Source organism: Saccopteryx bilineata, chromosome 7, assembly GCF_036850765.1.
Source record: "Saccopteryx bilineata isolate mSacBil1 chromosome 7, mSacBil1_pri_phased_curated, whole genome shotgun sequence".
NCBI lineage: Eukaryota > Metazoa > Chordata > Mammalia > Chiroptera > Emballonuridae > Saccopteryx > Saccopteryx bilineata.
Window position 1 is genome coordinate 23,465,863 of NC_089496.1, and position 11,804 is coordinate 23,477,666.

The 11,804-nt window shown below is 42.4% G+C and overlaps 1 protein-coding gene across 2 annotated transcripts in view; it reads right to left on the reverse strand.

Annotated features, from left to right (window-relative positions):
• FAM133B (family with sequence similarity 133 member B) overlaps window positions 1–11,265 on the reverse strand; it is a 32,908-nt gene extending 21,643 nt beyond the window's left edge. For both annotated transcript variants that reach the window (XM_066239723.1, XM_066239722.1), the window contains exon 1: window positions 11,126–11,265. In XM_066239723.1, coding sequence (XP_066095820.1) covers window positions 11,126–11,149 — 24 coding nt within the window. In that variant the 5' untranslated portion in view covers window positions 11,150–11,265. The remainder of the gene's footprint in view (window positions 1–11,125) is intronic.
• Window positions 11,266–11,804: the final 539 nt, after the last annotated feature.

The window sequence follows — 11,804 nt, forward strand, 5'->3', positions numbered from 1 at the left end:
ATAACGATACCTATTTCTTACTGTAAGATGGCTTTCCATTGCTTTCCCCTAAAGCCCAATAACCCTGAAGGGTGATAACACTGCTCTCCGGAAAATGAAACTCAGGTCGGAAGAAGGTAAAGAAGATCTAACTCTAAATTCATTGCTTATTCTATTGGATCTTCTGTCTCTGCAAGTACTGTGCCATACCGAAGACAATTTTATTCACAAATTGTTAACATCAAAAGTTAAATTATGCAAAGGCAGCAAAAGAAAAAACAGATAAACAGGACTTACTTCATCAAAATCAATAATGCATATTAATGGGCAATGCCAAAAGAATGAAACCACAATCCACAGAATGGGAGAAACATTTGCAAGTTATATATCTGCTTAGGTATCAATATCCAGAAAGCATCAAGAAATCTTACAACTCAGTAGCAAAATACCCAAACAAAATTAAAAAATACACGAAGGGCTTGAACAGACATTTCTCTGAAGGAAATGTTCAATAATCACATGAAAAGATGCTCGACATCACTAATCAAGAGGGAAATGCAAATCAAAACTAAAACAAGATGCAGCCTCACACCCCATAGGATGGCTATTATCAAAAACAGAAAATAACAAGTATTGTCAAGGATGTAGAGAAAATGGAACCTTATGAACTGCAAAAGAAAGAAGGGGCCTGACCAAGTGGTGGCACAGTGGCTAGAGCATCAGACTGGGACACAGAGGACCCAGGTTAGAAATCCCAAGGTAGCCAGCTTGAGCACAGGCTCATCTGGTTTGAGCAAGGCTCACCAGCTTGAGTGTGGGGTTGCTGGCTTGAGCAAGGGGTACTGGATCTGCTGTAGCCCCTTGGCTGGTCAAGGCACATATGAGAATGCAATCAATGAGAAACTAAGGAGCCACAACAAAGAATTGATGCTTCTCATCTCTTCCTGTCTGCCTGTCCCTCTCTCTGTCTCTGTCACAAAAAAAAAAAAAGGGCTCAAACATGTGTACTATGTTCATAGCGGCATTATTCACAATAACCAAAAGATAGAAACAACCCATGTCCATCTATAGAAGAATAGATAAAGTGTGGTACATACACAGGGGTCCTCAGGTTACGACACCCTTCCATTCCTATGACAATAACATAACCTGAATTTAGATGTAAGTCAAAACACACCCTAGCCTAACTCACTTACCTGTCCTAACACAGTTGTAAAATCATAATCTAGAACACAAAAACACAAACACTCCACACAACTGCGTATTCTTCCGCCACGCGCAACCAAACCAGTTTGCCCAAGTAGTCTGTAAGTAGGACACTAATAGCGTAAGCCAAAACACTCACATCTCAATTATTCTCAGTTTTAGTGGAGTGATGTTGAGACTGTAGTAACCCGAGGACCCTCTGTATACATTGGAAGATTATTCAGCTTTATAAAGGAATGAAATTGCTACATACTACAATATGGATAAGCGTTGGCAACATGCTAAGTGAAATGAGGCAGACACAAAAAAAGACAAACATATGATTCCACTCACATGAAATCCCTAGAATAAGCAAATTCATAGACAAAGTAAATAGAGGTGCAGAAGGGAAGAGGTGATTGGGAGTTATTATTTAACGAATACAGAGCTGCTATATTCTATTACTTAACCATCCATCATATAATGTGCCTCACACATGTGCAGAAAAGAGAACACAGCACACCTGACTGCTTATTCTTAGGAAGGCCTGCTGATGTCTGGGAACTTAAATTTTAGGAGGGTCCTAAAATGAGAGTTCCAGAGATAGATAGTGGTGACTACTACACAACACTGTGAAAGTACTTAATGCCACTGACCTATACATCTAAACATGTTTAAACTGGTTAACTTCATGTTATTAATATTTAGCACAATAAAATACCCACAAAAAATTTAAACTACAGTATATGCTGTATGCTGCACTCACTATTGCAGATTAGACCATGTTTCAAAGACATATTGAGACAAAATAAAGCAGGTCTGTTATAGTGTTCAGCAGAGACGTTTTATTAAAATTCAATATAAAATCTGTTTTTCAGTCTCAATCTCTTGGTCCTTATATTGTCTTCTAAATTTAATTCACATCAACAGGCCCTGGCCAGCTAGCTCAGCAGTAGAGCGTTGGCCCGGCATGTGGAAGTCCAGGTTCGATTCCCAGTCAGGGCACACAGGAGAAGCACCCATCTGTTTCTCCACCCTTCCCCCTCTCCTTTCTCTATCTCTCTCTTCCCCTCCCAAAGCCAAGGCTGCACTGGAGCAAACTTGGCCCGGTGCTGAGTGTGGCTCCATGGCCTCTGTCTCAGGCACTAAGAATGGTTCTGGTTGCAGTGGAACAATGGCCCAGATGGGCAGAGCATTGTCCCCTGGTGGGCATGCTGGCACATGCGGGAGTCTGTCTCTCTGCCTCCCCGCTTCGCACTTCAGAAAAATACCAAAAAAAAAAAAAAAAAAAAAAAAAAAAAAAGAGGTAAGAATTTACCATCAACAAACATTTAAAAAACGTCAATTTAAAAAAATGTTCCGGCCTGGCCTGTGGTGGCACAGTGGATAAAGCGTTGACCTGGAACGCTGAGGTTGCTGCTTCAAATCCCTAGGCTTACCTGGTCAAGGCACATATGGGAGTTGATGCTTCCTGCTCCTCCCCCCTTCTCTCTGTCTCTCTCTCTCTCTCTTCTCTAAAATGAATAAATAAATTTAAAAAATAAAAATAAAATAAAAAATGTTCCATTGATTTGAGAGAGAGAGGGGAGGGAGAGGAGGGGTAGGGAAAGAGGAGGAGAGTGGGAGAGGGGGCACAGGGGTGGGGGGAGGCTTCTTATCTCTCTCTCCCTTTCTGTGAAAGAAAGAAAGAAAGAAAGAAAGAGAGAGAGAGAGAGAGAGACAGAGAAAGGAAGGAAGGAAAGGAAAGGAAAGGAAAGGAAAGGAAAGGAAAGGAAAGGAAAGGAAAGGAAAGAAGGAAGAAAGAAAAAAAGAAAGAAAGAAAGGGCTCAAACGTGTACCATGTTCAGAGGGAGGGGGAGAGAGAGGGGAGAGATGGAGGTAGAGAGAAAGAGAGAAAAAAGAATTAACTTGTTCCACTTAGCTGCTCTATTTAGTTGTGTACTCATTGATTGCTTCTCATAGGTGCCCTGATCAGGGGTCAAACCTGCTGCTTCTGGTGTGCCAGGTTGACGCTTTATCCACTGAAACACCTGTCCAGGGCCAAAACTTTTGTTTTTACATAAAAAGAATTTTGGTTGAAAATGACCATTTTCAAGGCTTATTTTAAGGCCTTAAACCTACTAGTTAACATTCCAAAAGAAACGAAAGGAGGCAATGTATTTGTTGCATTTTACTTAACAAAATCTGTAAAAATGACCAACATTTTCCACATTCATGATAAATATTAGTTATGTATTTCTAGATTTCCATCAGAGTAACCAGTTTAAAACCACAATAAACAACATCACGCCTGACCAGGCGCTGACACAGTGGACAGAGTATTGGACTGGAATGCAGGGGACTCAGGTTCAAAACTCAGAGGTCCCTGGTTTGAGCATAGGCTCATCAGTTTGAGCGCAGGGTCATTGGCTTGAGCTTGGGATCATCAACATGACCCCATGGTCACTACCTTGAGCTCAAAGGTCGCTGGCTTAAAGCCCAAGGTCTCTGGATTGCGCCCAAGGTCCCTGGCTTAAGCAAGGGATCACCTGCTCGGCTGTAGCCCCACCCCCAGCCCCTATCAGGACACATATGAAAAAGCAATCAATGAATAACTAAGGTACCACAACGAAGAACTGATGCTTCTCATTTCTCTCCCTTCCTGATTGTCTGTCCCTATCTGTCCCTTTCTCTGTCTCTGTCAAAAAATAAAACAAAACAAACAAACAAGAAAACCCCCACACAATACTGAGAACTACATATTTCCATGCAATTAGACACTGCCTAATTACTTGGGATGAAAAAGTTCAACTTTTAACAATGTCTTACAGGAAGGAAGGAATTCCAGAGAACCTGTTGTCTGAGATGTTACAGAATAAGGGCTAGATATGGATGTTAAATGCAAGGTTGAAGACAGTGGCATATATTTTTCAATTTTTTATTTTTACTTAGTGATTTTAGAGAGAGAGAGAGAGAAGGGAGGAAGGAGAGAGGGAGAGAATGAGGAAGAGAGAGGAAAAGAGGAAGAGGGGGAGAATGAGAGGAGAGGGGGAGAAACATTAATTTGTTGTCCCACTTATTTATGCATTCACTGGTTGACTCCTATATGTCAATCCCTAACCAAGGATTGAACCTACAGCCCGGAGTTATCAGGACACTTTAACCAACTGACCTACCTGGCCAGGGATATTTTTTATATCAACTGTTATGCCCTCAAATATTTCATTCAACTGTCTTTGCTGAGAATTTCCATCATTTCGTGTAGAAATATGACAACCAATAGTGGCCACAATAGAGGAGCTGGTGGCCCAGCTAATGACACTGACAATCCTAACCAGAAGCAAATACAGTGCGAAAGCTAAGTTCATCTTTTTTAAAACAGGAGTATCACGTCACAATTTTAGCAATATCCAATGGTACAATATTTTAAGATTGTAAAAGCTGTTTATTTCCAAAGAATGCAAATACACATAAGGATGTTCAAAACTAAATTACTCCCTGACCAGGTGGTGGAACAGTGGATAGAGCGTCAGACTGGGATGCGGAGGACCCAGGTTTGAAACTCTGAGGTCTCCAGCTTGAGCAAGGGATTACTCCATCTGCTGTAGCCCCCCCAGTCAAGGCACGTATGAGAAAGAAATCAATGAACAACTAAAGTGCCACAACAAAGAATTGAGCTTCTCACTCATCTCTCTCCCTTCCTGTCTGTCCCTATCTATCCCTCTCTCTGTCAAGAAAACAAAACACTAAATTACTAAAATAGAAAAAAATGAAAACATCCAAAGAGTCATCGGAACTGGATTTATTAAGTATATTAAAGTATACCCCAACTAAAATACCATGTAGCTAATAAAAAGAATGAGGTAGATCTATAATAACTGATATGAAAAGATGTCCAAGAGAGTCCTCAAGTAAAAATCAAAAACAAATTGTCCAAAAATAAGATACCATGTTAATAAACAGCTATAAAAAAAAAATCTAAAACCTAGATGCATATGCACCAAAATGTAAAAGGAGATGTCTGTCCATGTCTCATCATTTCATACGCTGGAGAAATTTAAAAAAGATTTTATTCATTTTAGAGAGAGGAGAGAGAGAGAGATATAGATATAGATATGGGGGGAAGGAGCAGGAAGCATCAACTCCCATATGTGCTTTGATCAGGCAAGCCCAGGGTTTCAAACCGGCAACCTCAGCATTCCAGGTTGAGGCTTTATCCCAGTGGTAGTCAACCTGGTCCCTACCGCCCACTAGTGGGCGTTCCAGCTTTCATGGTGGGCAGTTCCGGAGCAACCAAAGTATAAATAAAAAGATAGATTTAACTATAGTAAGTTGTTTTATAAAGATTTATTCTGCCAAACAGCAAAAACCCAACATAAAGGACTTGGTAAGTAATTATTATTATATGCTTTAACTTGCTGTAACTCTGCTTTATAAATTTCATAAGGTAAAGTTACTTCCCTACTTTATAAATCACCATTACTGTGGAACTGGTGGGCGGTTAGAAAATTTCACTACGAACAGAGATACAAAAGTGGGTGGTAGGTATAAAAAGGTTGACTACCCTGCTTTATCCAATGCGCCAAGTCAGGCCTGGAGAAATTTTTTAAAAAATAACTCGTTATTGCCTGACTTGTGGTGGCACAGTGGATAAAGCCTTGACCTGGGACACTGAGGTTGCTGGTCAAGGCACATATGGGAGTTGATGCTTCCTGCTCCCCCCCCCCTTTCCCTCTCGGTCTCCTCTATAAAATGAATAAAATCTTAAAAAAAATTAAATAAAATATTTAAAAAAGAAACTCATTACCTTTATAAAAGAAAAAAACCAAACTACACACAAACATTATTATAATATTAATGTTAAACAAATGTGAAAAATTTAATCACAATACAGCCACTCCAATTCAGAGAGTTGCAATGTCTTCAATAAAAAATCACAAATAGTGCAATGGTAAATTTTTTTAAAAAGTAAATTCCTTGTGAGCTTTTTTATTCTTAATTCATTTTAGAGAAGAGACACAGAGCAATAGATAGATAGATAAATAGATAGACAGACAGAGAAGGGGGAAGGAGCAGGAAGCATCAACTCCCATATGTGCCCTGACCAGGCAAGCCCAGGGTTTCAAACCAGCAACCTCAGGGAGCTTGATCCACTGTGCCACGACAGGTCAGGTACAATGGTAAATTTTTATTCTAAGTTCAAAAAATTGTAATACAACATTTACTGTGTTTTACAGCAGGGGTCAGAAACCTATGGTTTGTGAGCCAGATGTGGCTCTTTTGATGGCTGCATCTGGCTCACAGACAAATCTTCAATAAAAAATAATAACATTAAAAATATAAAACTAGCCCTGGCCGGTTGGCTCAATGGTAGAGCGTCGGCCTGGCATGCAGGAGTCCCAGATTCGATTCCTGGCCAGGGCACACAGGAGAAGCGCCCATCTGCTTCTCCACTCCTCCCCCTCTCCTTCCTCTCTGTCTCTCTCTTCCCCTCCCGCAGCCAAGGCTCCATTGGAGCAAAGTTGGCCCAGGTGCTGAGGATGGTTCCAAGGCCTCTGCCTCAGGCGCTAGGATGGCTCTGGTTGCAACAGAGCAACGCCCCAGATGGGCAGAGCATCGCCCCCTGGTGGGAATGCCGGGTGGATCCCGGTGGGGCACATGTGGGAGTCTGTCTGACTGCCTCCCCATTTCCAGCTTCAGAAAAATACAAAAAAACAAAACACAACAAAACAAAAAAAACATTCTCATGTATTACAATCCATTCATTTCCTACCGCTCAGGTTCATGGGGGGGGGGGCTGGAGCCAATCACAGCTGTCCTCGGGGACAACACCAAATTTTTATTAGATAATGCAAAACGTACACGGGTCATTGTATGGTTCTCACGGAATTACATTTTAAAATATGTGGCATTCATGGCTCTCTCAGCCAAAAAGGTTCCCGACCCCTGTTTTACAGTCTTCCATTTACCTTAAAAGTACAGTAACATTTTTATGTCTTAATGTCTACTGTGAAACTGCTTTCCCAAAATACATATCCATTTATCTTACTGTTTATTTTTTGGAGGAAACTAAAATAGTAATATAATGTATTCACACGCTAGGACTTTTTTTTTTTTTTTTTTTTTTAAACAGAGACAGAGAGAGTCAGGGAGAAGGATAGATAGGGACAGGCAGACAGGAACGGAGAGAGATGAGAAGCATCAATCATCATTTTTTTGTTGCGACACCTTACTTGTTCATTGATTGCTTTCTCATATGTGCCTTGACCATGGGACTACAGTAGACCGAGTAACCTCTTGCTCGAGCCAGCGACCTTGGGTCCAAGCTGGTGAGCTTTGCTCAAACCAGATGAGCTGGCACTCAAGCTGGCGACCTCAGGGTCTTGAACCTGGGTCCTCTGCATCCCAGTCCGACACTCTATCCACTGCGCCACTGCCTGGTCAGGCTAGGACTATTACTTATAGACACTATAATACAATTACATCAGATATCACTGAGTATACAATAAAGCTTAACTTTCAAGCTTCTGACAATAAACATTACTCTCAATCTGCTTAAGTATACTCCAAATATTTTAATTTATTCCAGTTATTTATTGAGTGCATCTTACATACTAGGGTCCTTGAAAAAACACTTGATATGTTTGTCCTCATGGTCAGTAAGCAACAATGCTTTTACTATACACAACAGAAAGGTTTTTAAAACAAATGAAAAAGTCTATTTTACAAAGGTAAAGCTTTTTTCACTTGTGCTTCAGTGTGAAGAATAATAATGCTAACATTAAGGGGGTGGGTGGATAAGCATCAGTTAAAACAGAAATTGTGCAACTTCTTGAAGCATTAATTATCACTTAATCACTTTAAATACTATCAGAAACTCATATTCATATACAACTAGAATTGTCTGTGGCTCCAAACTGCTGCATGTGTTTGGGAAACAAAACAATTTGTTTTTGAAATTCAGGAGGGCAAACTGGGCTCCAAGGAATGTTAAGTGGGCAGGCTGGAAAGACCATGCAGTAAAACAGTTAAGGACAAAATGTGCAGAACTTCATTTGTTACTTTGATTACCTGTTTTTATCTAGAGGATACATCTATGTACAAGGCAGTGAGTAACAGGAAAAAAAACATGAAGGAAACTTCTGGAGAACAATGGGCACCAAGGGTGACCATCATGATTTTAAGGGCCCCTTACAAATCTTGAGAATAAAAATGTAAAACTGGAAAAAAACAAAAACAAAAAATGCTCAATACCAAAGTGAACTCAATTTAACTATGGACTTTGGGTGAAAATGGCACATGGATGCTGGTTCATCATTTGTAACAAATGTACCACTCTGGAGCGGGATCTTGATAATGGGGGAGAGGATGTGGACATGTACCGGCAGGAACTAGATGGAAACACTACTTTCTGCTCAATCTTGTTATGAACCTAAATCTGCTCTAAAATAGTCTATTAAAAAAAAACACCAAAAAAAAAAAAAACACCAAAAAAAAAAACAGCCTGACCAGGTGGTGGCGCAGTGCATGGAGCATAGGACTGGGATGCAGAAGACCCAGGTTTGAAACCCTGAGGTCGCCAGCTTGAGTGAAGGCTTATCTGGTTTGAGCAAGGCTCACCAGCTTGAGCCCAAGGTCGCTGGCTTGAGCAAGGGGTCCCTCGGTCTGCTGTAGGCCCCCCCCCATCAAGGCACATATGAGAAAGCAATCAATAAACAACTAAGGTGCCACAACGAAGAACTGATGCTTCTCGTCTCTCTTCCTGTCTGTCCCTGTCACACACAGAAACAACTTTCAACCCAAGATTTAAGTTTTTAAAAATGCAATTTATTTTTAAAACTATAACTTTAACAATGTAAGAAGTGCCAATATTTTCATTTTGTTATTTAAAATCAAGAATTATGATGCCCTGGCCTATGGTGGCACAGTGGATAAAGAAAGCATTGACTAGTGTAGCAGGTTGGAAACTCTGGACTTGTCCATTCAAGGCACACATGACAGTCAATGAACAACTAAAGGGAAGCAACACTGAATTGATGTTCCCCCTCACTCCTCTCTCTGTAATGCCAATTAAAATATTTTAATATATTATATTAAATATATTTATATTAAAATTAATATTTTATATTAAATATATTATATATTAAAATATATAATTCATATTAATAATTCATGAATTATGATGTACTGAGCTAAGTATCAGATGATCCAAGTTTTGGTCCCAGTGGAAAATTCCATCTCCTCCTGTATACATCGGAAACGCTGAATTTGACAGTCTGTGTTTTCTGCCTCTTAATTTCATGTTCTCATTCCCACAACCTTTGAAGTGCAAACAAATGTCACCAGGACATTCTGTGCCAAGATGCCATACCCAGAGTTTCCAAAATGCTTAGATTTAAAAGAAACTCACTTGAAAAACGATGCTTTAAATCAACACTTTTTCCCCAGTAACATCAAACTTCTTAAGGTTTCTGTTATTAAACTGCACCCAAAGCCTAGTTATTTCTAAATATTCAAGGCCCAAGCACATTAAAAGAGCCAAAACTCTCAAAGAGCCAAAACAGTCTTTAACACTTGAAGCCTACATTAAATGTTCTAGCAGAACATCATTTCAACTCTATGAGAATCAGGATACAACTCGCTCTGACCTACAGCTAGGGAAGGAGGAAAGAACATTCCTCAACCTGTAATCAACATTCACTACGGTTGTTCCTAAACATCTTTGACTTGTGAAGACTACATAAAGATAAACGTTTTGAAGATGGGAAATGTCATCATTTTATAAAAGCAAAGATCATTCAGCACTCTCCATCCACCCCCCAAAAAAACTGCGCAAAGGAAATAATCGTTGAGAAAAGCTAGTTCACTCAATTTAGCAGATTATCTTTAATTGCATTTATTTTTTCACTGAGCTGCTCAGTGGTCAAAACTCCGTCGTAGGCAAACCCAGAAACTGTAAGGCTGTCGTGTACGTTTACTGCTAATCTTTTACGTTTGTGGCTCATTCAATCTGATACAAACCAACCAATGAGTAGTCACATAGAATGCCTTCCCATCTCTACCTGTGAAAAGCACCTCTTTTGAATGCCCTCAGAACCTCAAATCTCTATCAGATATCATTTCTTAGTCTATTACTTATGTATCTCATTTATTAGAATAATAACTTTCATGCCAAGCATTCGCCTGTTCCACCTTCCTTTTTGTGGTCTCAAGAAGGCTGAACAGACAGACCAATGATCTCCTTTTACAGAAGAAACTGAGGCTCAGAGATAAACTTGTCTTAAATCACCCAACTCCCTTGGGATCACAACTGCCATTCCGAACAATCAACATTGCCAAGTTGATGCCCAAGTCAACTATATTCACGCCATCCATGCCCCCACGGGGCCTACCAGGTGCCAGGCAGTGCCGGGCGCTGCGGACACCAAGCGCTTTGGTCCTGTTTCTGAAACGGGAGCGCGCCTGCGCTGGAACCGGGGCGCCGCGGGGTGCAAGGACTGCGCAGCGAGCCTCCGCCTCCATACCACCCGGTGCAGACGGGAAGCGCGCAGAGGTGGGCTGCAAGGTCCCGGAGAGGGAGTCGAGTCCCCGCACTCCGACTTCCGACTAACAAACTGGAGAAGAGGGGTCTCCCAGAGCTCGTGCAGCTCTAAACAAGGGCACTGACGGCCCCGGTTCAGCAGGGAGGGGGCTAGGGAGCACGACCGAAGGCTGCCGCGAGGTGGAGATGGCAGAAGAAAAAGGGGGACAGCGCGGGGAAGAAAGAGAGGGGGAGCGGGGAGCCCCCTCAAGGCGCCAACGGCGTGCGTGGCGCACGCGCGTGGGGCTGGCGTGGGGGCGGGGAGAGCAGAGTCTCCGGGATCCGGCTCCCAGCGCCCAGCGCCGCAGCCGACCCTCAGGCCCGGCCGGGAAGAGCTGGGGGTCCTACCTTCTACCGCGGGGCCTCCGCGTCGCCCCATTGTTTTCCCCGCCGGCTACTCACCACCCGGTTGTCCCGCTTCCCCATGTTGCCGGACTGAGCGCACAGTCAGACGCCGAGGGAGACCAGGCCAGCGGAGCGGCCAAAACGGGCCCGCACGGGTCCTTCGGTCGACTCCCCCTTCCCGCCCAAAGAGCGGCACCGCGCGGACCGGGCGGCCGCGTCTGGACACAGCGCCACCTATCGCCGCGGAGGAGAGGCCAACGCCATCCGTCACCTGTGCTTCCCAGGATTTGCCCAGGGGATTCCTGTTCTTTACCACCCACTAGGGACAGGTGGGCACTGCTCTTCTGTACAGCAGCCCTCACCAAGGCAGCTCACTCCGTTTGGCCTTGCATTGTTTTGCTGTCGTCCATTTCTGATGCGCTGAAGTACTCAAGGGGATTCAAAAATTATTCCAGCACTTATTGTGCACTTAACGTCGTCGTGCAAGTGCTAGGGATAAAGGGATGACCAGGACAGACATGGGCCTTTACAGAGTCCATCAGGTGGTGAGGAAGAAAACAGGACTGTCGTAGAGGTTGCTAAGGAAATCGCCCTTTAAGTAGAATCCCATTCATCCATCACCCATACACTCATTTCACACTAATCTTTGAACATCTACTTTGTGTAATTCACTAATTAGGTGACTAGAAGCTGGATCCTAGGGCAGGACTCAAAGATGATAAAAATATAATTCCTA